Source organism: Eleutherodactylus coqui, chromosome 5 (assembly GCF_035609145.1).
Source record: "Eleutherodactylus coqui strain aEleCoq1 chromosome 5, aEleCoq1.hap1, whole genome shotgun sequence".
In the NCBI taxonomy this organism is placed as follows: domain Eukaryota; kingdom Metazoa; phylum Chordata; class Amphibia; order Anura; family Eleutherodactylidae; genus Eleutherodactylus; species Eleutherodactylus coqui.
In genome coordinates this window covers 141,072,638-141,094,932 of record NC_089841.1, presented here as the reverse complement: position 1 = coordinate 141,094,932, position 22,295 = coordinate 141,072,638, and the positions used below count along the sequence as shown (strand labels likewise).

Sequence of the window (22,295 nt, the reverse complement as noted above, 5' to 3'; positions counted from 1 at the left end):
CACCAGCTTGGATCAGGTTATTGCTGCCTGGTGGCTAGCTTCCCTGCAATTTTGCCCGTTCTGCAGTACCACCTTGCAGTACACTAGTGTCTTTGTTTTGTTTTTTCTCTAATACTGTCCGGCTTTAACACCATGTCTGACTCGAGAGGAAGATTCCAAACCGTGATCAGTCAGAGCCACATGCAATGCGTGTTCTTGCAATATGAAACTTAAATGCAGGCAATTCAAGTGATTTTTGCCCTAACTCTATTCCATCACGGCAGGTGGCTATAGAACAGAAGACAGGTATGCTGCCCACCCAGCCTTTACTGAACCATAATGGGCACATACCCTGTCACAGGCAATCTTGAACCTTACTCTGGCATCTACTGCAATTCTAGATGGGCTCTAACGTACTACCAGTCAGCCTTTTCAGAATGCATCCGACAGGACTCCGACCACGGAAGAGAACTGGGCTTTCACTCCCAAAGCAATAATCTAGACCTGCTGCATCATTATCCCATAAAGCCCTTCCCGGGACACATTTAAATCTTCCTCTCGACACAATAGTCGCTGAGAGGGCAAACTGTCGGGGGTCCCCCTCTGATTCCGAAGGGCCTTTTCCTCTCCCCTCATGAAGAGTTCGGCAGTGTATTGACTAAGGAATGGGACCTTCCTAACAAACTCTTCACTAGACCCAAGTGTCTAGACCTCCTGTATCCTTTTTCCAAAACTGTTTATGAAAAAGTGGTGGTCTTCACCAGTAGTAGATCCACCAGACTCTTCATCTTTTCAAGATGTACGTGACAGGAATATTGAATCTCTAGCAAAAACCTCTATTTAAGGCAGTAGGTTTGGCACTCAGGCCAGTTTCCACCACTACTGAATGGGCCAAACGACTACACCAATGGTTTTTCCTATGGAAAAATTGCGCATCAGATAAGTCGGGTTGTGTCTTCAGGCTACCCCGTAGTTTCTGCCTAACCTCTAGAATGCTTCTTCAGATCCAGGATTCCGAGGTCTCCTTCAAAGGCCGATACTTTTCACTTAGACAATAGAAAACGCCGTGAGAGTTCTGGTACCCCCTTTTCAACTATTTTGAAATAGAAATTCGCAATCTATTCATGATACCCAAGAAGGATGGCACTGTTGTAGACCTGAAGCAGCTGAAACATTGTCAGTCTGACATTTCTGCATGGGGTCACCGAGATCGTAGAAGGGTAGATTTGGAAGAAACCTCATGGGCATCGGTCATTGCATCCCTGGACCTGGAGAAGTTTTGCCTAGGAGTCAGCATCAAGGATTCATATCTCTTATGTCCCCCTCTGTCGAGCCCATTAGTGATTATCTTCGCTTTGACGTCCAGTCGACTCGCTATCAGTTTACGGCCCATCCATTTGGGTTGGCCGTGACCCCCAGAGTCTTCATGAAAGTTCAGGCGTCAGTCATGGCTCTTCTCCATTCCAAGTGAATAGTGGCCATCCCCTATCTTGATGACCTCATGGTGAAAGCCGCGAACCAGTCGGCCAACCCGGAGAGTCTCCACATCACTCTGGACACCCTGTCCTGGTTGAGATGGATTATCAACTACCCCAAATCTTCCCTCACACCATTGCAACATCTAAACTTTCTGTGTCCCTCCTTCAACATGGCTCAGGCCTGTGTACTAGTCACCAAAACTACTTCATACAGGAGCACATGTGTGATCTGCAAACTCAGAATCCTTTGACCATTTGTCACTGTATGACAGTGCTGGAGCTGTTGGTATCCTCCTTTTTTGAGGTGACTCCTTTTGTCCAATTTCATGCCTCCGCTGGGACAGATCAGTAGGCTCTGAAACAGATCCGAATAACTCGGCAAATATAGCACTCTCTCCTTTGGCTGGATTTCCCATGGATCCATCTCCTATGTTCCTTTCTAACCTTCAAGTGGCAGGTACTTTCCACGGATGCTGGCTGGGTTTGCTGCAAAACCTCACGGCATAAGGCACTTGGACCAGACAGGAGTCCACACCACCAATAAATGGAACTGTGGGCCATTCTCCTGACACCTCATCACTTCTCACCCCAGTTCACAGGTCTCCCTGTTCAGATACAAACACAGCTGTATTTTCGGCTGTGTTTTCTCCCTCCCCATCCAAAGAACAAGACAGACTTTACGGTAAGTATAACAATCTTGTTGCATCTCGACTATGTAGGTTTTCTTTCTATTTCTGGCACAAATCTAATTGGATGCCTTTATTTTGACACTTCAGAGTTGCCTTGTTGACCATAAGCACCACGTCACGTGTGTTTTCACTCTAAATACTTATACAAATGATCAATTACAGACTGCTAATGGATGTTTTATTTAACCTGCTATGGTGTCATGTAGGTGTTTAAGAAGGCAAACCTCAAAACAAGCTATTACTTATAATTGCATAAGGGCTCCCACTAGGGACTACTGGCACATGCAGCTCCCTATGGTACGGAGGAGTGACATTCACCATGCCAGCTTTTTTTTTTCCCTTCATATCTGCCTTGCAGTTAATGATTGAGGACGTGCATGTTTCACTAAGGGGGTTGCTTTAAAAGTTTTGTAAAAATGATTAGTAAAATTTTGCTCCACTTATCAAAGGCCAGTGTTCCAAGCACACTGATAACATGAGGCAGGCTTTACATTTCAGACCTTTTATTTCCAACGTTGGCTGTATGTGTGGAGTATATGTATTCATATGGGATTATTACAAATGATCTTTCTGATTTGAAACGCTCATAACTCGCGTTTAATAACACTCGAATACATAAACTTGATTTAAATGAAAACCAAATCAAAAAATTCTGAGCATCAAATGTTCTCCCCATCATGAGCCCCTTTTGTCACGCTACACACAGAGCCTGTAGTCAAGCTCCTGTCATACCCATCGTAGCGTATAATGATTGATGCGTACTCGCAGATCATGTATGGTGGGTGGTATGTACACTATTTTCAACATGTTCATTCTTCTAACAGATCATTCTTTTTCGTTTTGTAGATAAAAACATGCAGATTTCTTTCCTGCATTTGAATGTTGTAGAAATTACCCCCTACACTTGTGTTGAATGCAGAATGTTAGTAGACTTGAGTATTTTGGTGCAGAACGTGTGGCACAATCCTCATTAAATCCTGAAGCTGTGAATGGCCCCTTTCTGTATTTTCTTTGATTGGCAATCGTTGTACATGCTGCAGTTATTCAACAGCAACAATCAAACTCCCTACAATTCTGTAGTCTTTTGAATAGTTAAATGGACAGCTCAGTGTAGTAAATTAATATCAATATTGGGGTTCCTTATTTGTTTCTGGAATGGTTGAGCTGTATTTCTACATGTTTTGGTCAATTTCTGTAAATTGTATGCATAATTTGTAATGTATTTCTTACTTCTATTTCCAGTTGGCGATAAAGTCCCAGCAGACATACGGCTGACATCTATCAAATCTACAACCTTGAGAGTAGACCAGTCAATTCTTACTGGTATGTATAATACAAGTGGGTTACACGTTTCATTGTGGATCACAAAGGCAGCTGTTTTTTAACGTGTTTTAGGGCATTAACCCCTTCCCTCCATATGACGTAAGGGAACGTCATGGCTGCAGGCTACTTCCCACAACTGGACGTACCCTTACGTCCTCTGGATAGTGCGAGATCAGAAGCTATCTCGCACTATCCAGCAGCAGGAGGCAGCTGTCACTGATGGCCGGCCTCAGGCTGCAACACCGGGGGGTGCATCAGAGATGGGCCCCTGCTGTTAAACCCTTCCCTTGTAATTTTAGAAATGCAAATTTTTTTTAGCATTTTTGCCTTCCAAAAAACGCAATAAAGGTGATCAAAAAAGCCAAATGAACCCTGAAATTGTACCAATAAAAACTACAGCTTGTCTCTCAAAAAATAAGCCCTCACAGAGCTCCGTCCATGGAAAAATAAGTTGCAGAACTTTAAATGCGAATTTAGAAAAAAAAAATTCCAAAAAAGGGTTTTTATTGCAGAAAAGTGGAAAAACGTAAAAAAAATTAGGAATTTTGGTATCCTTGTAATCGTACCGGCCTGCAGAAAAATCAGGTTGTAATTTATGCTGCATAATTAACACTTTAAACTCCTCCCCCCCCCCCCCCCCCCCCCAAAATGGCACCGATAAGAACTACAGTTCGCCACGCAAAAAACAAGCCCTTATACGGCCGTGTCGACAGAAAAATAGTTATGGCTTGTGAAAAATGGAGATTGAAATCTGCCAGAAATCGTTGTGTCCTTATGCCCAAAATAGGCCATGTCCTTAAGGGGTTAAAGGAGAAGTGCCTCAGGGTTTGTCTGAAAGCCTTAACATAATGTTCTTCACGGATCCTATTCAGTTATCAGTTTTTTGAAAATCTAAAGTTAAACAGAATTGTCCCATAATGAGCAAGAAAATAAAGTTTCTGTTGGGTATGAGGTCCAGTGTCCAGTGCCTGTCCACGGCAGTTTTTGCATTGCGTTCCCCCGTGGCGATAATCTGGCCGCAGGAAACGCAGTGCACGCTTTCCATAGCATTGCGATTCTCTGCGGTGAGCCTATATGTCTAATAGGCTCACCGCAGAAGTCCTTCTGCTGGTTCTTGCTCCCGGGAGGCAGCTCCTGCGGCGGACATCCGCTGTGGGATATCACAACTCCCGTGGACAGGCAGCCTAACGCAGAGGTGCGACTTGTCATATCCGTACAGTGAGAAAAGCAGGACTAGCTTGGTTTTACTTGCATTGGGCACGTGTGTGGTGGATCATGCGCTGTCCTTCTATTCCAGCTGGGGATATGGAAGCCCTGTTATGATATACAGTGGCCCCAGTGCAGGTGTTTTGGGGTAACCTTTTAAAACCTTGAAAAACAAGTCTTCTATAAACAATTTTTTTTTTCTTAAGATGCTTTATTTTCTTGAGTATATGAGTTAACATGTGGATATTGCCATCTGGCTATATAATGTATAATTTTCACTCTAGAAAAAGAAGGGTAAGTGGGTTTTCCTGCTTTTGTAGGTTGTTTTTTTTTGGAGGTAAGTGCTGTTATCTCACTGCAACCTTCGCTTATTTTTTAGGGGAGTCCGTGTCTGTAATAAAGCACACTGACCCAGTCCCTGACCCCCGAGCTGTAAATCAGGATAAGAAGAACATGCTGTTTTCTGTAAGTAATCTTTCCACAGTAATGTGCGCTCCTTAAAGGGGCTACCTGGGATTCTTACTATTCACGACCTATAATGAGGATGGGTCATCAATAGTGGATCAGCAGTGTTCTGCCGCTTGGAATCCCCACCGATCAGCTGATTGTCCGGCCTGCCGTCGGCGTGGACAGCACTGGAAGCAGATGGCATTGTTAACCTTGCAGCAGTCCTGTTTGGTATTGCAGGTACATTGAGTTCAGTGGGAGCCGCTGCAATACTGATAGTGTTATCCAGTGCTGTTCACACGGACAGCGGGCTGGGAATCCTGACTGGTGAACCCCTGCCGATCAACTGCTAATGACCTATCCTAAGGATAGGTCATGAATAATAAAAGAACCCCTTAATCCCTGCATTAGTTTCTAAGTGATTTACATTTTTCTTCCTTTCTTAGGGTACCAATATTGCTGCTGGTAAAGCCATTGGTGTTGTGGTCGCAACTGGCGTCAACACTGAAATTGGCAAGATTCGTGATGAAATGGTGGCTACAGAGCAAGAGAGGACTCCTCTGCAGCAGAAGCTGGATGAGTTTGGGGAGCAGCTTTCTAAAGTGATCTCCCTAATTTGCATTGCTGTGTGGATCATAAACATTGGACACTTTAATGATCCTGTGCATGGAGGCTCTTGGATAAGAGGAGCAATTTACTACTTCAAAATTGCTGTTGCCTTGGCTGTCGCTGCTATTCCTGAGGGTTTGCCTGCTGTTATCACCACGTGTTTGGCTTTGGGTACTAGAAGAATGGCAAAGAAAAATGCAATTGTCAGGAGCTTGCCATCAGTTGAAACACTGGGCTGTACATCCGTTATCTGCTCTGACAAGACCGGTACTCTAACCACTAACCAGATGTCCGTCTGCAGGGTAAGAAATCACATCCTGGTTACTTTCTAGGAAATATTAATAACCTTTTTATATTTGAAAAGGCATAACAGTAAACGATTAGGTGCTTTCCCCCAAATTGGCTCCAATTATGTCAGCCAGGCCTGTTTTTAAAGCAGTCTTCTAGGACTAAAATATTGATTACCTTGGAAATGAGTAAACCGTATAAGATTTGAGGGGGTCTGACTCTTGGCACCCGCTGATCAGCTGTTTGAAAAGGCCATGGTGTTCAGGCCGGTGCTGCAGCCTATTGGCTGTATACCAGAAACGTCAACATTTGTTCTGTAGCAGATCAGTCCCATGCACTTTGGATGGTACTGAGCTCTCTGTATGCCTTGTTACCAATGGATATAATGTCACAGCTCAGAAGAGGCTGTCCTAAGCCCTATGACCCCTTCAAACAGCTGTTTGGCATGGGTTCGAGGAGTTGATCCCCCTTCCCCAACTGATCTGATATTGATGACTCATTTTGAGGGTAGGTTATCAATATTTTAGTCCTGCAAAACCTCTTTTATGAGCCCTACTGGTTGAATAGCTGGGATGCCCGAGACTGAAGGGGTCTTGGTCTTGGCTTGCAGTGGCGAAAACCATGTTGACCATGGAAGTATGAGTGAGACTGCATGTAAGCTTCCACAGTTCCATTGAGTTCAGTAGAGGGGTGATTGGGCAAATTTGATATAGCTGCTTCTCCACTGAAAATTGGGCGCCCTTGTTGTAGAAAATTTCCCCTTGTAATCGTGTTGCATCTGTAACTTCTGGGGCTTTTAAAGCACTATTTTACAGTTGTCTCGGAGTGTCGGTAGAAATGTTCATTGTAATACTTTTGCTATAGATTTCTTTCTGATATTGTGGCAGGAGCATGACAGCAACATTGTGCCTGCTTTATCAATGTCACCTTGAATGTGAGCGAGGTATAGTGTTCTTCTTGCATGATAAAGACATTCAGCCTTCATCATTTTGCTCGTCAGTGTTGCCTGTGGTGCATTGCCTTGTTAAGTGAGTCATGGATGAATGGGCAATTCTGCTTCCGTCTCTTGCCGCATTCTAACTAGAAATGAGATTGAGTCTCCATCAGAATATATATTTTTTTTAAAAAGCCCTAAAATCATATTTTTCTGTTTTGTGCTTCAGGGGTAAACTGTGATTACATAGATTTTCCGTGTTTGCTCTATAATCCATCAGCGTAATGCATTGCTTTTATGTAGCCGAGCAGAATTGTAAATGTTAAAATGAAGAAGTCATTAGGCTTTTCCAGAATTCCTCTTCAGGTTTGGCCGGTCATCTTGACCTAATCCTTGCTTAGTAAGGCTGTGTAACCTGTGCTTACGGAGAGCAGGCGCTGATCAGTATTCAAGAGGTGACCAGTTGCAGTCTTGTTGCATAATGCCTGGATTTGGAGAGAGGCTTCATCTCCTATGTGACACAGAATGTGTATCCGCTTTTAGCGTCCAAGAGCTGGCAATTTCTTTTATGGGATGTTGATGACAGACTCTGGATTTGTGAATGGGTGTATAAAATGCTAGTAATTGCGTAGATTCCTGCTTGTGCGGCAGACGTTCCCAGTTGGCGTTCTTGGAGTTCCCTATAAATCATAGGTATCCTTCGTGCGAGGGTTAATGCAGCCCGGATTTGGTATTAATTGCTGTGTAAATTTGAGGTAGCGCTTTAACAAAAGTCACCAAGCAAGAAAGTCAAAACGTCGCTCAGGCGGTCATTATGTAGTCTGTTTTCTCAAGATCTTGTGTGTATATATGCGTTGGGGAGCAATTACTCATCCCAAAGCTTTGAACTACGAAGTCAGGAAGAGGCATGTGAATGTTGCTGTGTACACAAGGTTTTAGGAACTAGAGCCTGTTTATGGAATGGAGTGGACTTTGGGAGCCATAGTCAAGAATATTAAAAGGCTTATCCTGGATTAGAGAATCTGACCTTTCAAATTCCCAGGAATAGCACCACTCCTGCCCATGGGCTGCCTGTGCTACTACAGGCAACCCCTAGTCGAAAAATACTAGATACGGCACATGGAAACTAATGTCAATTTTGGAAGAAAAAAGCAAAGGTTGTGAGGTAGGTTTTTTTTTTTTTTTTTGTGTTTTGACCTTTTAGGCTATTCCCACACAGGCAATATTGTAAGCGCAGCAGTTTTCCCTAGGGCAGAGCTGCTTTTGTACAGCGTTCAGTGTGAGCGTTTGCCTGTGGCGTTACTTCACTCTTCACGCTAAGATCGCAGGCTGGTGGCATTGAGAGTTGTGTTCAAAAACACTGAGCACAGCGTTTTTCCTTTGCTGAAAACTGGGGGACTCATCGCATTAAAGAATGCTTAAATGCCTGAAAATAGACTAGACCTATGAATGTGTCAAGTAGGCGGTCCCCACCCTCGCTCGTAATGGGTGACGTTTTAGTTGATGGACAAGTAGAGTAAGTCAATACTGTCTGCCCGGTTCAGTCCAGAGACAGAACCGTTTGGCTGTGGGGATTCCCCTTTCTGAACCTCGAACAGAGCAGGAAAGGGGAATCCCCAGTGCAAGTGTGAAATGATCCTTATATGCTGAAAGTGTTTCCCCTTCATATGTGACTCTTCCGCTTCTGAGATTGTCGGGTGACCGTAAAGTTCCTTCTATTCTTGTACAGGTGGCCTTGGTGCAGTACTTTATCCAAGACACCAATTTTATTAGTATTAAGACATCCCATACACTTACGAACTCTAAAGTAAGGTGGACTAGATTCTGGGAAATTTTATATAAAAACATCCACGTGGTTTAGGAAAGCATGGTGAACACAATGTTTCTGACCATAATGGTCCTCGTTCACACCACACTTTTCTTGACCCTCCTATGGATATTTTATAGGATCTGTCTTCTGTTTGGTATACGTGACTGTTGGCCTACTGTCGTCAGGCACCCATACACAAATAGGATACTCAATGTTAAGTGAACGTACATGCTACCACTGTATGTACTAATCTCTAGGCATACTGGCTGGGCGTTCCTGGGATATTCGGGTGTGGGGTAGTAAAATGTACATTTCTATTGCTGCTTTGAACTCTATTAAAATAAAGTGCATGGACTTGCTGTTCTTCAGGTTCTGTAATTTTGGAATTGCAGGTAATGTATGACTGACAGACCTAAATAAAGAGTAGACCATTTCATGTATTGTCCTGGTATGCTCTAGTGGTCCACAAAAACAAGTTGTCCCCTCTCAGACAACTTGCTGATTTGCTGGACTTCCAACTGCTGGGACCCCCACTGATCCTGAGAACTGGGGTCTGGAGTGTACCTACAAAGAAGGCATTGGCAGTCGCACATGACCCGTACATTCATCTCATTGGCACGGATAGATATCGCTTAGCTTATCACTTGAGCTTTATCTTTGGTGCTCCCATTGAAATGAATTGTGATGCAGAACGCATATGGGACTGCCGCTGCCTTCAGTGTGGGACGTTTCAGGCTGTAGTCCTCTGGATCAGTCAGGGTCTGAGCAGCCTAACCCCCACTATCTTAGTAATCCGCTGTCCTGTGGACAGAGGATGGCTTATTTTTTGAAGGCCATGACCTCAAGCTGTGCTGCGTGAATGTATAGTATTGCCATGCCTCGGTTTACTGCGGTTGCATCACGGCCTAGGTACTCTAGAGCTGCACTACAAGATTAGTGCTGCTTGCTGCCATCAGATGTGATGGAACTGCCAGCCGTCTTGCATATCTTATCCACCTGCTTGTGGACTCCTTACCTGTTTTTAAGATCTGCAGCAATGTGAATTTCTGTTGAGGATTTAACCCCTTTTCGATCTAGTAGGGGTGAAATACATCAAAATGTACATGCAACACAATACCAATTTTAGCGTTTAGTGTAGTTTAAAGGCCTCCTGCACACGGGCGTGCTGGACCCCGCATGCAGGATTCCAGCAGCAGAGTTTGTCCCGGTGTCCCCTGCGTACCTGTCCGGCGGTTCTGGACAGCACTACGGAGAGACGCGGATCCTGCGATACGTCCGCAGTGCCCGCTGCATGACGGTCTGCTTCCGTTGACTTCAGTGGAAGCCAGCCGTGCGTAATCCGCACAAAATTGCAGCATGCTGCGACTTATTCTCTGCGAGCAGAAAATCACAATTTCCGCTCGTGGAGAGGAAATGGTGTTTTGCCATTGATTACTATGGACTATATTTGCTGCGGAGTCTGGAGGCGGATGCCCACCACGGACTCTGCAATGCAAATATGCCCGTGTGCTGGAGGCTAAAAGCTGAACTTTTTAAATGTTTTTATATCCTTGTTGGCGTCCTAGTATGAAGATCTGACGAATGTGCTATGAAGTGTACTAATTGTCCTAATATCTTCATCTTTCTACAGATGTTTGTTATTGATAGAGTTGAAGGTGATAATTGCTTTCTGAATGAGTTTTCAGTCACCGGCTCCACTTATGCTCCTATGGGAGAAGTGTAAGTTTCTCTTTTGTTTTGTGTAGTTTACAAATGTTTCACTTTTTTTGCAGTTTTTTAGAATACTTTTTGTTTTGTATTTTTTCTTTTTCACTTTTAGAGCACCTCTGCCTTTTTTAATTGTCTCATTGTCTCCTCCTAGGCATCCGTATAGTGTTTCAGACATTTTCTATTGCATTTCTGTTTATCTTGCTGTTGCCTGTAAATAGGACACATACATCGTGGAACATCGCCTGCTTTCTTTATGAACACAGAGATGGATTCCGCAGCGGAAACCAACCCTGACAGAGGCGGCGTCCACGTGTACCTGCTTCTGTTCTTCATCTGTACTGCGGATGGACCCAGCGGCTCATCGTCAACCATGTGCAGTACAGATTTCTTTCCCCTGCAGTCGATAGGCGATGACATAGAATCCGCGACCTGTCCGCAATGTTAATTGTGGACAGGATGTGGTTTGGACTACTTCCATTGATTTGCTAAAATTGACATGGCAGGAAAGGTAATGTGGTCGTCTTTTACATCAATTCAAGATGAGAAATTTTGTGGAGAAACTACCAGTTGGTTTTCTGCTTGATGTAGTTATTTAAGCAAATGACCAACTGTGCCCCTGGGAGTGTTACTAGTGTGATCTTGCTATATAAAGATGTCTGAGCTTAGGTTTGGGTTGTGAGGGGTATAGCTTCTCCTTAGGAGACCACCTGGAAGACACAAGGAGACTTTCTTTCTTTTTTTTTTTTTTAATGCTTCTCTGGAAAATTTGAATATGCAAATGCAGATGGGACAATGCCTCTACAGCACCAGCTATTAGACTTGCAGGAATGCTGTCTTTGTCAGACCTCTTAACAAGCCTCGTAACAATCGCTGACATGGTTGTCGTTCTTCTGGAGAAGATTCTGGCTTTGGCTTCTATTCCCAGTCATTGTTAAAAGGCCTCCCATTAAGTTGCAAGAATGCTGCCTTCTAATAGCTGGTGCTGTGGAGGCGTTGTTACATTTTTATTTGCATATGGAGCTTAGATTTTAATGGGGTGTTTCCAGAGCTAAGGTATTGATGACCCAACCTCAGGTTAGGTTATCAATTTTCAATTGGTGGGAGATCAGCTGTTGCAAGAGGCCACCATGGCCTCTTCTCAGGCATAAGACGTCACATTGCCTAAGAGCAGTTCCATTCCATGTAAGCGAACGGGATTAACTTGCTATACCAGCCATAACCAGTATATAATGTACAGAGCTGTGCTTGGAGTGTGGTGAAGGGGCTGCAACACTTGTCGAAGTGCCACTCTCCCTCTTGAGTAGCGTACTGCCACATATCTGATATTGATGACCCATCCCTAGGGCAGGATCATCAATATCTTGGTGTTAAGAGTTTACATTAACCCCTTGAGTGGCGGGTTTCCTGCGACCCTGTCGTGCCCACCAGGGCAGGTTTTTTAAATAGTCTAATCATTGAATTTCAACTAATTTTCCAGTCGCGTTCCAAGAGCTATAACTTTTTCATTTTTCCATTGACACAGCCATATGAGGGCTTGTTTTTTGTGGGACAAGTTGCACTTTTTGATGGCATCATTTTTAGGTACATATAATGTATTGCATAACTTTTGTAAAAACATTTATAGGGAGATTGGGGGGGAAAAAAAAGAAATTCTGCCATTTTGTTTTTTGGATTTCATTTTTACGGCATTCAACATGCAGAATAAATAATGGGATAACATTATTCTCTGAGTCACATGATTCCGGCGATGCCAAGTTTTATATAGTTTTTATGTTTCGGGGAGGAAAAAAAGAAATGGGGGGGGGGGGGGGAAAGAAAAAGGGCCATGTCAATAAGGGGTTAAATAATGTACCAACTTCCTTCTTTGGGTCATTACGACGCATGGATACCACATGTGTGATTTTATTTAACATTTTTTACAAAGTAAAGGGAGATAAGTGTTTTATTTATTTTTTTTAATTGTTGCCTTTTTTTAAATTTTTGTCCCTTTAGGGGACTTCCACAGGGACCCATCAGGACCCCCTGGTCACTTTCCGGGGGTCTGATGGTGACAGCCCTTTACATGCTGCAGTGACAGCCCATTACATGCTGCAGTCACATAGACTGCAGCATGTAAAGGGTTAACACAGCAGATATCAGAGTTTTTCTCTGATCTCTGCTGTAAGAGCAGGTGCCTGCTTGTCCTCTGACAGCCAAGCACCAGCTCTCCCTGCCACAGAGACCATCGGCTTGCTTCTGACAAGCCGATGGTCTCTATGGCAACCTATAAACAAAGCAGGAGACTTAGAAGCCGGAGATTGCCGGCATATCGGCAAGATCTTCTGCTTCTGTTGTTCAAAGCCCTTGCTTTGTTCTCTGTGGGACTGTGCAGGCAGAGCACACTGTCACAGCTTGTGGCATTGTGCTCTGCAGCTCCCATAGTGATACATAGCCCGGAAATCTTCCGGGCTATATCCCTATCGGCAGTGGAGCTCGTCCCGGAAAATTTCCGGGCGTGCCACTCAAGGGGTTAAAGGTGTGTTCTGTTATAATTGTCATTTTGCTTGATGTAGAAGTGTGTCTAATATGGCCTATCACTATACATTTTTTTCCCCCCTTCTTTCATTGTACAGGCTGAAAGATGACAAACTTGTGAAATGTCACCAGTATGATGGACTAATAGAGCTTGCCACAATTTGTGCACTTTGCAATGATTCATCGCTGGACTTTAATGAGGTTTGTTGGACTGACGTTAATAAATTGATATACATTGAAACAAGATGCAGACATTTATATATTTATCTTTAACCTGATAACTGGTACAATGCAACTGAAAGTATGAGAATTATTGAATGGTTAGCGTGCATCCAATAATTCAGTTATTTGTCCATCTGAACAGTAGAATTCAAAATAAACTAATGTAATTCATCAAATGTATATTTCTAAGTAACCCATGTCATAGAATCACATCACAGCTCCAGACAGTGATAATAGCTTGTTTCAGCCAATTTATTTCTTTTTGATACCAATGGTTGTCTGCATTATGGAAATGTCGGTGTAGGAGAAAAGAAATCATGTCCTTTAGGAGTTCATGAGTGCTTGCACCTATATATGAACATGCTTCCCTGCTGTGATTAAAGGAAGCTTTGCATGTTGGCTTGTTCTCTTATAAATAAATGTAAGCTTCTGCCTGTGTTTACAGGATGTAAAAAGAACTGAAGTGCACAATCAGGTTCAAACCGTTTTTGTGGATTCTGATGATATATAATTTTTTTTCTCGCGATATAGGCGAAAGGAGTTTATGAGAAAGTTGGAGAAGCTACGGAGACTGCTCTTACCTGTCTGGTTGAAAAAATGAATGTGTTTGACACGGATCTTAAGGGGCTGTCCAGAATTGAGCGTGCTAACGCTTGTAACTCGGTGGGTTCCTCCTTTTTATGAAAAATGTTCCAAGTTGAAGTAACTCTCTGAGATCTGTTGAATGTCAGTAAATTGTTGCACCACCTGTAAGGCTTTGGAGAGCTTTAGATCTGAGCGAATAACTATACATGTTCTTTCAGAAGTTGGGCTGCAGTCACACGGTGTAAATCTTGCGGAGGGTCTGCATGGAAATTTCACAAGGTTTCTGCAGCAGAAAGGCAGCTTCAACGCCTGTATTCCGCTGCGGCCAACTCTTCCATAGATACAATTGACATGTCGCAGATTTGAATTTCACGCGGCATGTCTGTTCCAAGGCAGCTTGGACGCAACGGACTGTCTGCAACGTTTGGACGAGATTTTTGCCCCATGTAAACTCAGCCTTATGGTGTAACCTGTAGAAATTAACTAAACTATGGACAAAACGCTGCAGGATAACTTTTTAACCTTTTTTTTAAATAGCCGCTCTGGTAACTGTGTATATTTGAATATTCCTGGAAGAAGTCTCTTCCATTTGGGTGATGTGAGCGTGTTCTGGTCACCTGGAAACTACTTGACTTTCTGGTCTCAAGTCCCTTTTTTTTTTATTTTTTTTTCAGTCACCGCAATTTCAAGCAGAGCAAATTGTAACTCACAACCTTGTCTTACAGGTTATAAAGCAACTTATGAAGAAGGAATTCACATTGGAGTTCTCAAGAGATAGAAAATCCATGTCTGTGTACTGTACACCTAATAAGCCAAGTCGCACCAATGCGAACAAAATGTTTGTGAAGGTAACTAACTCGTTGATTACCAATTGCAAAACCAAGTTATCATCCTGAAGAAACGGATATAATTGTGAGCTGTCTTATCAATATTGTGTAGGTGGGATACGCATGACCGTATTAATATTTAGGGCTATACAAGAGGAGGTTTGAATTGGAGATGTGGTGCTTTGTGTCACTTTACCAGTTGCTAATGGTGACTAAATGAATGTCATTTCTACTAGTCCTTTGTAACGGGTTATAAATACGCTAAACTCATGGGCAACTTGTATTTTAAGCAGTATTCTCCTTAATGATTTAAACCTTTTTTTTTGCTTCCGTAGGGTGCCCCTGAGGGCTTAATTGAACGCTGTACCCATATTCGTGTTGGTAATGGAAAAGTACTTTTGACTGCAGGAATTAAACAGAAGATAATGAGTGTGATCAGAGAGTGGGGTACAGGCAGAGACACTTTGCGCTGCCTGGCACTGGCAACACACGATAACCCTCCGCGGAAAGAGGATATGAATTTAGAAGAATCTTCCAACTTTATTAACTATGAGGTGAGGTTTGGTATAAGTTAACCACATTTGTCACTTAATTGCGGCATATAGAGTTGCAATTTTTGACTAGACACAATTGAAATGACTGCATGTACAGAACACTTAAAAATGTAAATGCACTTTTTTATCGCCATCTTTAGACCAATCTGACATTTGTTGGCTGTGTTGGAATGTTGGACCCTCCAAGAACAGAAGTGGCAGCATCAGTAAAAATGTGTAGGCAGGCTGGTATTCGTGTGATCATGATTACTGGTGACAACAAGGGAACAGCCGTAGCAATTTGCAGACGTATTGGTATCTTCCGTGAAGATGAAGATGTTTCCGAGAAGGCTTACACTGGCCGGGAGTTCGATGAGCTATCGCTAGCTGAACAAAGGGATGCGTGTATGTATGCACGGTGCTTCGCCCGTGTGGAGCCTTCACACAAATCAAAAATAGTTGAATTTCTACAGTCTTTTGATGACATTACAGCTATGGTAAGTGAAGGGGACATCTTTTTGTCCAATAAACGTAGACTCTTGTTGAATTTCTTTTTGTCTTAACTTTTATTTCGTTAGGCTTAAAACTGCACCAAAGCTGAATGTGTGATTTTATCCTAAGCTAAGGGTGTCTTAAAGAAAGGACTGATTGTAACAACTTCTGTGAATCCAGCCTTAATGTGTGCAGTATAGGATTTGGGGTTTCTTTGTACACCACTGTAAAATATGTGCACCCTACATAATGAGTATTTCAGGAGGCTAGCATAATCCTCTCTGCAATTATTTGGTGGGCCAAATAAGTATTTTTGGCCCACCCCTAGGGACTGCTTTTGAATGTCCAAGGTCTTAGCTGTGTTCTCTAATATAGCCAACTGCTTTTATGGTAGCCAAAAAAAATCCTGCTTTTCTACTGTTGGATTTAATTTGTTTCACAACTTCAAAAAAAATTGGGGTAGTTACAAGTGTAAGTAACTAATTTTTCTCCCGTTTCAGACTGGTGATGGTGTAAATGATGCCCCTGCTCTTAAAAAGGCAGAGATTGGAATAGCTATGGGATCTGGCACCGCAGTTGCTAAAACTGCCTCTGAAATGGTTCTGGCTGATGACAACTTCTCCACCATTGTAGCTGCTGTTGAAGAAGGACGTGCAATTTACAACAACATGAAGCAATTCATCCGATACCTCATCTCCTCTAATGTTGGAGAAGTGGTTTGGTATGTACAACCAGAAAAATATCCTTTTGTTAAAAACTAAGTAAAGTAGACAAAAATATAACTTGCAACGAAGTTCCCACTAGTCTACACTATGCTTATTGAAAAGGGTTTCCTACTGTTTATCTTTATGAAAGCTTTTTTTTTTTTATTAGGGTTATTTGTGTTTGATATACTTCTCTGTTCCATTTAGTATTTTCCTGACTGCTGCCCTTGGGTTCCCAGAAGCATTAATTCCTGTGCAACTACTATGGGTAAATCTAGTAACAGACGGCCTTCCTGCCACTGCGTTGGGCTTCAATCCACCAGATTTGGACATTATGAACAAGCCACCACGAAATCCCAAGGAACCACTGATCAGTGGCTGGTTATTCTTTCGTTATCTTACGATTGGATGTGAGTTTGTTTCATCTCAATAATATGATATGGAAGCGAACCACTTTGTGGTTTGTTTTTTTGTGTTTTTTTTTTTTTGTTTGTTTTCTTGCTTTGCTTCGTTTTGTGCAATAAGCCATAATTTCCATGTGATGTAAATGCATTGCTTCGTTCTTATGGATTGTATTTTGTCTATTATACATAGGTTATGTTGGTGCTGCGACAGTTGGAGCCGCAGCCTGGTGGTTTATTGCAGCTGAAGATGGACCAAGGATTACTTTCTATCAACTGGTATTAATCTCAATGTTAAAGGAATACTGCATGCTTAAAAATCTTAGACTCTAATATACCCTGTTGGGAAGGACGTGATGGTTAGTAATCATTTATAAATTGCTTTCTCATTGTAGAGCCATTTTCTTCAGTGCAAAGAAGACAACCCAGATTTTGCAAATGTTGCATGCGAAGTCTTTGAATCTCCATACCCGATGACTATGGCATTGTCTGTCCTAGTTACGATTGAGATGTGTAACGCTTTGAACAGGTATCTACTGTTGCTAGTTACTATTTCTTGTATACACAGTTATGTGCTCTTTTCATTCTCCTCCTCTCTCCCCCCCGCCCCTTTGGCTTACCTCTTTATACTTATTTTAAGAAGAAGAAATGACTGGAAGTCATTATGTCTCGATGTAACTATTCTGTCCTTTAAATGAATGTTTGTTTCTTTAATATGAAGAACACCTCGTGAGACTGTTCAGATTCCTAATCTTGAACTTTTGTTTCATTTTTCTTATTTAGCTTGTCTGAAAATCAGTCCCTCCTGAGGATGCCTCCATGGGAGAATGTCTGGCTTCTGGGCTCAATTTGCTTATCCATGTCACTTCATTTTCTAATTCTTTATGTAGAACCATTACCGGTATGTTCATATTACACAGCTAATAATAAATACGGTAATGATAACAATTAAAGCTGACCTTATTGCTAAATTATTTTTTTTTTCTCTTTATATAGCTTATCTTCCAGATTACTCCTTTGAACTTGATTCAGTGGTTGATGGTGCTGAAAATATCATTACCTGTTATACTTCTGGATGAGGCACTTAAATTTGTTGCCCGTAACTACTTGGAACCTGGTAAAGAGTGTGAAAAGCCTGCAGCCAAACCGTGCACTTTTTCCGCATGCACTGAGGGGATTTCTTGGCCGTTTGTGTTCATTACCTTACCTTTGGTTATCTGGCTTTACAGCACCGACACTAACATTACTGAGATGTTTTGGTCTTGACTGACGTTTTTACAGAATGGAAATGTTTAACTTAACCTGGTCGTTTTTTTGTTTTGTTTTGTTTAAAGCAACTGTCTATTTCTGCTGAATTTTCACATGAACATAGTGCTGGTGAAGGCAAGTTTGTTTCTCATACTAGGTCTTATTTTCTAATTTTGCTCCTATCTGCCCCACCCAAACCTCTTGACAGCAGTGCAGACAAGAGGAGGGATTTTTTTTCCTCCCCCTTTCATGTAGTGTTAATTGATATGTACAGAGGACTAACACTATTTTATGCAATTTTTTTTTTTTTTTTTCTTTTTTTGTAGATGGAGGGGGGGAGCATGTACAGTGTTCAGTTTCATAATATCCATTCTAATTTAAAGAAACAAAAACACAAGGAAGCAAAAAGGAAACTATAATTTGATCCAATGGACATTATCTGCAGAAAATCAGTTGCAGATTTAGGAAATGTGTGATATTAATTGACTAAAAGTACAAAGCATGAGGTTTCTGCATGGTCATTTTGGATTTGATTTGATCTCTTTATACTGTCTGTCTCATGGGCTTTTTTTTTTAATTTAGCCATAAGCCAGTTTTTTTTTATTCTGCACTAAGCAGATAACTGCTACCTCAGTCAGTATTTTGTTTTCCAGTCTCTCATTTCATTGATTTCCTCTGTTTACACCAGTCTGATTCTCTGTAAGAGGTATGCCTATTCTTGCTTGTGCAGATTCTCCCAAAGTTCAAATCATTGTTTTCTTTCCATATATTTTTAAGGTTATTTATTTAAATGTCTAATGTATTTTATTGTAGCCAATCTATTTTTTTCCCCCCAAATGTTGCCCATTCCATGGGCTATACTTCACAGCCTAGAAAAAAAAAATAAAACCTTTTAATGGACAGAGAAACAGTCTTGTCTTACGAATGCTTTATCACCATAAGTTCCTTATCTCTTCTTCTTTTTTTTTTTTTTTTAATCCTTTTTTCTACATAGAACATTTTGTTATGTATGCGTGTGATCAAAAAATTGCACTGCAACGATAAAGCTGGATTATATTTCAGTTGTGGGCAAACATCCATCTGTTATCATTGCAAGTTATTCTTCTAACCTGTATTAACCAGAGTTGGGGAAATAACTTTGTATTTAACTTTTTGTTTTATTTTGTAAAATGTGTAAATAGCACATGACCAAATGAACATATTGTATAGATCTATTTTTATTTTAAAGTGACACTAATGACCATCATTTAACTGTTAGAGCATGTTTTCAGGTTGACTTTCCTCAGCCACCAAAGTTTAGGTCATTAACCGTCCTAATTGTGGTGTTTTTCTCCAAATGCCTTCCAACACTCATCAACTAAAGTGAGTATTCATTGCCTTTTAAACACTCCGTCGTAGTCGGTTCATGTAACGATGCAAGAAATTAGTCTGTATTGTTGCTAAAGAATAAAAGTGGTTAAGTTTCCCAATACTTTGCAGTGAGTCTGTCCTACACTTACACTTCTCATGCAGAATCTACTCCACCAGTCTGGTTTAGCTTTAAGTTTAAAAGCCCAATAGATCTGTACTAAATGTCTGATATGACTTGATGTTTAGAACAGATGACATATGGGTCCTGACTTGAGCAGTAACTATCACACATTACCAAAAAGAACTTGTCAGTTGTGTCATTGTCCTGCGGATTCTAAAGTCTTTAATGGCCAATCTTTGGTGTCATTCTTGCCTTGAATGGTTTCAAACACGCAATAGGGATAACCAAATAGGCAGTTGCAGGAAGTTTGGAGTTTAGCATCTTTTTTTGTTCAGTGTCATGTATTAAGTAAGGTGGACACTTTATGATGTGTGACTTCTGGCACAGACTGCTTTTGGCAAGATTTATGGAACTTGCCACTTATCTGGCACTGTAGTGACTTGACCTGTAGCATAGTAAAGGACAGCTGAGGGTCTCTGGACGGGTGCTGTTCAGGTAAGTGGAATTTTTTGGGCATACAGAACTCCATAACTCAGGAATTTTCAGTTTTTGCCTTCCAAATCTAGAGTGAATTTCATATAGATAAAATACTGGCATGGAGGATTACTTGACTAGTGTGCCTTTTTTACAAGAGGATCTTTATGAACTGCAGCAAGAGAACCAATGTTGCTTAGGTTGCCTGCTTTTTTTGGGTACAACATTCTACAGTGAAACCAAGTGGGAACTAATGCAAAGCGCTGTTTTCAAAGTGCTTGTCAGTATTCTGTATGGCTTTTGGAGTCTAATTCTAGTCTTAAGTTTTAATGAGTTTCTGGGTTACTACGGTCTCTGTTTGTTTGGGTTACACCAAAAACCAAAGCTTGTCTTCTCTAAAGTGGTATACACATTTAAACCTTATGTCACCAAATCAACACAAAAGATATGAATTGCTGAAAATGGGAAAGTTTGAGTTATGTATAGGCACAACTCTTCTACATACATGAAGAGCGAGAATCTAATTGTGGAAGAACTTGAGCGCCCCCAGTACCAAACTGAAGTTTATGGTGTAACTGTTGGTGCTCCGAACAATTTTCTGGAAGGCGATATTGTCGCGGGATGTAGTCAAATTAATGGCACTGTTAGAATGGCTTTGTTGATGGAGCTCTCTAGAAATACAGCTCCTGCTTTCGGGTATGTTCACACAGCAGAATTCGCTGTGGAATTTTCTATGTGACTTCTGTACTAGAATCCGCATCTTTCTGACATGGCTTTTGGTACAGATCCACGTGGATTTAGCCTTATCAATAGGCGGCTTCTGAGTGCGGAATTCCGATGTGGAAAATTGTGTTTTCTGCATTAAGAAGTGATCAGATGCGTATCCTCCCTCTCCTATTAATTTTGTGGAGCCAAAATGGTTCTCATCCTAAAAACTGAGAGGCCTAACGCAGATGTGGACACAGCCTTAGGCCTCCTTTACACAGGTGTTTGCAGAAACACAGCTTTTTTTTTAACACTGCATTTACTGCAGTTTCAGCAGCATTGTCAGGCGTTTTGGTTGCGGTTTCAGCACAGTTGAAAATGCAGCCAACGGAGCTTTTAAAAAAAACCAAAAAAAAAAAACCTCACCTAGCAGGCGTTTCCAGGTCCCTCCGGCTGCTCTCCGGAGCGCCAACAGGCTTCTAGGCACTTATCGGTGCCGACAGAGCATTTCTTGCTTAAAAACCCTGCCTCCAGCAAGAGATTGAAAGGCTATGATTGGTTCATCGAGCGATGGCAATGATTTGGTGAGCCAGCGCTCGATGAACCAATCAGAGCAATCTCTTGCTGGAGGCAGGGTAATCAAAACCCTGTTACCAGCTAGAGATCCTCTGTCAGCACTGACAAGTGCCCGCAGCTCTGGAGACCAGCATCAGGGACCTGGACAGCGCCTGCTAGGTGAGAATTCCTTTCTCTTTTTAGATAATATAGCTAGGGCTTGCATTTAGCGCTGTAAAAACGCGGTACCAAGTTGTGCTCCATTTTCAGCAGCACTGAAACCACTGCCCATTTATTTCAGTTGACGACTCACAGCTGAAAAACTGTCAAATATGAAACCTACATCGCTGTCAAAGCGCAGCGTTTTAACGCTTGTGTGAGCAGCCCCATTGAAAAGAATAGGAGCGCTGTACAGCGTTTATCGCAGCGCTGAAAACTTAGCACTAAACACTATACAAAACAGCCTGTGTGAGGGAGGCCTTGGTTACATGATAGAACAATATTCCATATAACCAAATAAAACTTATGAATTGTAGAACTTTCATAATTTGTTTCAATTCTTTCAAGATATTTTCTTGTAGTCCTTGAATCGCAGACTTCAGTGCTGGCTTTAAAGGGGTTTTCCACTCCAAATACTATTGATGACTTATCCAATCAGCTGGGGCTCACCAGCTGTTGGTGCCGCTGCAACTGGGGGGGTCAGGGCGGAAGCCTTGGCTCCAACCCCTGTGTAGTGGCTGGTGCAGCTCTAATGGGAGCTGCATCGGCTTTTGCTCCAACCCCTGTTTATTGCCCCCTGATTAGCTGGGGTCCCAAGTGGTAGATCCCAGCTGATCTGCTCTTGGGTCATCAATTGTATTTTTTGTGTGTGTAAAATCTCTGGGTCAGGCTTCTTTCCCACGAGCATATATCAGCTGGCCGATATACGCTATGTTGAGAGAGAGAAAATTGGTGCGCGGGCGCACAAATCCAACGTTAGTGCGCCCATTCAGATGGCATGGGTCCTGGCTCATATGCGCTGAGACTACCATGCCGTTGCTCCTTTTCCCTCCCTTCCCATCGCAGGCTGACCTCTCTTCTCCTCCCTGCTC

General features: G+C 42.1%; 1 protein-coding gene across 2 annotated transcripts in view; it reads left to right on the top strand.

Annotated features, from left to right (window-relative positions):
- Nucleotides 1-22,295, top strand: part of ATP2A2 (ATPase sarcoplasmic/endoplasmic reticulum Ca2+ transporting 2) — a 55,950-nt gene that overhangs the window by 14,734 nt on the left and 18,921 nt on the right. Inside the window, exons 6-20 of one of the 2 annotated variants that reach the window (XM_066603265.1) lie at nt 3,389-3,469; nt 5,055-5,140; nt 5,569-6,033; nt 10,394-10,482; nt 13,086-13,188; nt 13,741-13,872; nt 14,520-14,642; nt 14,957-15,175; nt 15,316-15,651; nt 16,147-16,367; nt 16,558-16,760; nt 16,945-17,030; nt 17,147-17,280; nt 17,535-17,652; nt 17,748-17,868. In XM_066603265.1, the coding sequence (XP_066459362.1) occupies nt 3,389-3,469; nt 5,055-5,140; nt 5,569-6,033; nt 10,394-10,482; nt 13,086-13,188; nt 13,741-13,872; nt 14,520-14,642; nt 14,957-15,175; nt 15,316-15,651; nt 16,147-16,367; nt 16,558-16,760; nt 16,945-17,030; nt 17,147-17,280; nt 17,535-17,652; nt 17,748-17,868 (2,517 nt within the window). Of the gene's footprint in view, nt 1-3,388; nt 3,470-5,054; nt 5,141-5,568; nt 6,034-10,393; nt 10,483-13,085; nt 13,189-13,740; nt 13,873-14,519; nt 14,643-14,956; nt 15,176-15,315; nt 15,652-16,146; nt 16,368-16,557; nt 16,761-16,944; nt 17,031-17,146; nt 17,281-17,534; nt 17,653-17,747; nt 19,469-22,295 lie in introns of those variants that run through there. The other variant, XM_066603264.1, reaches the window with a different exon arrangement.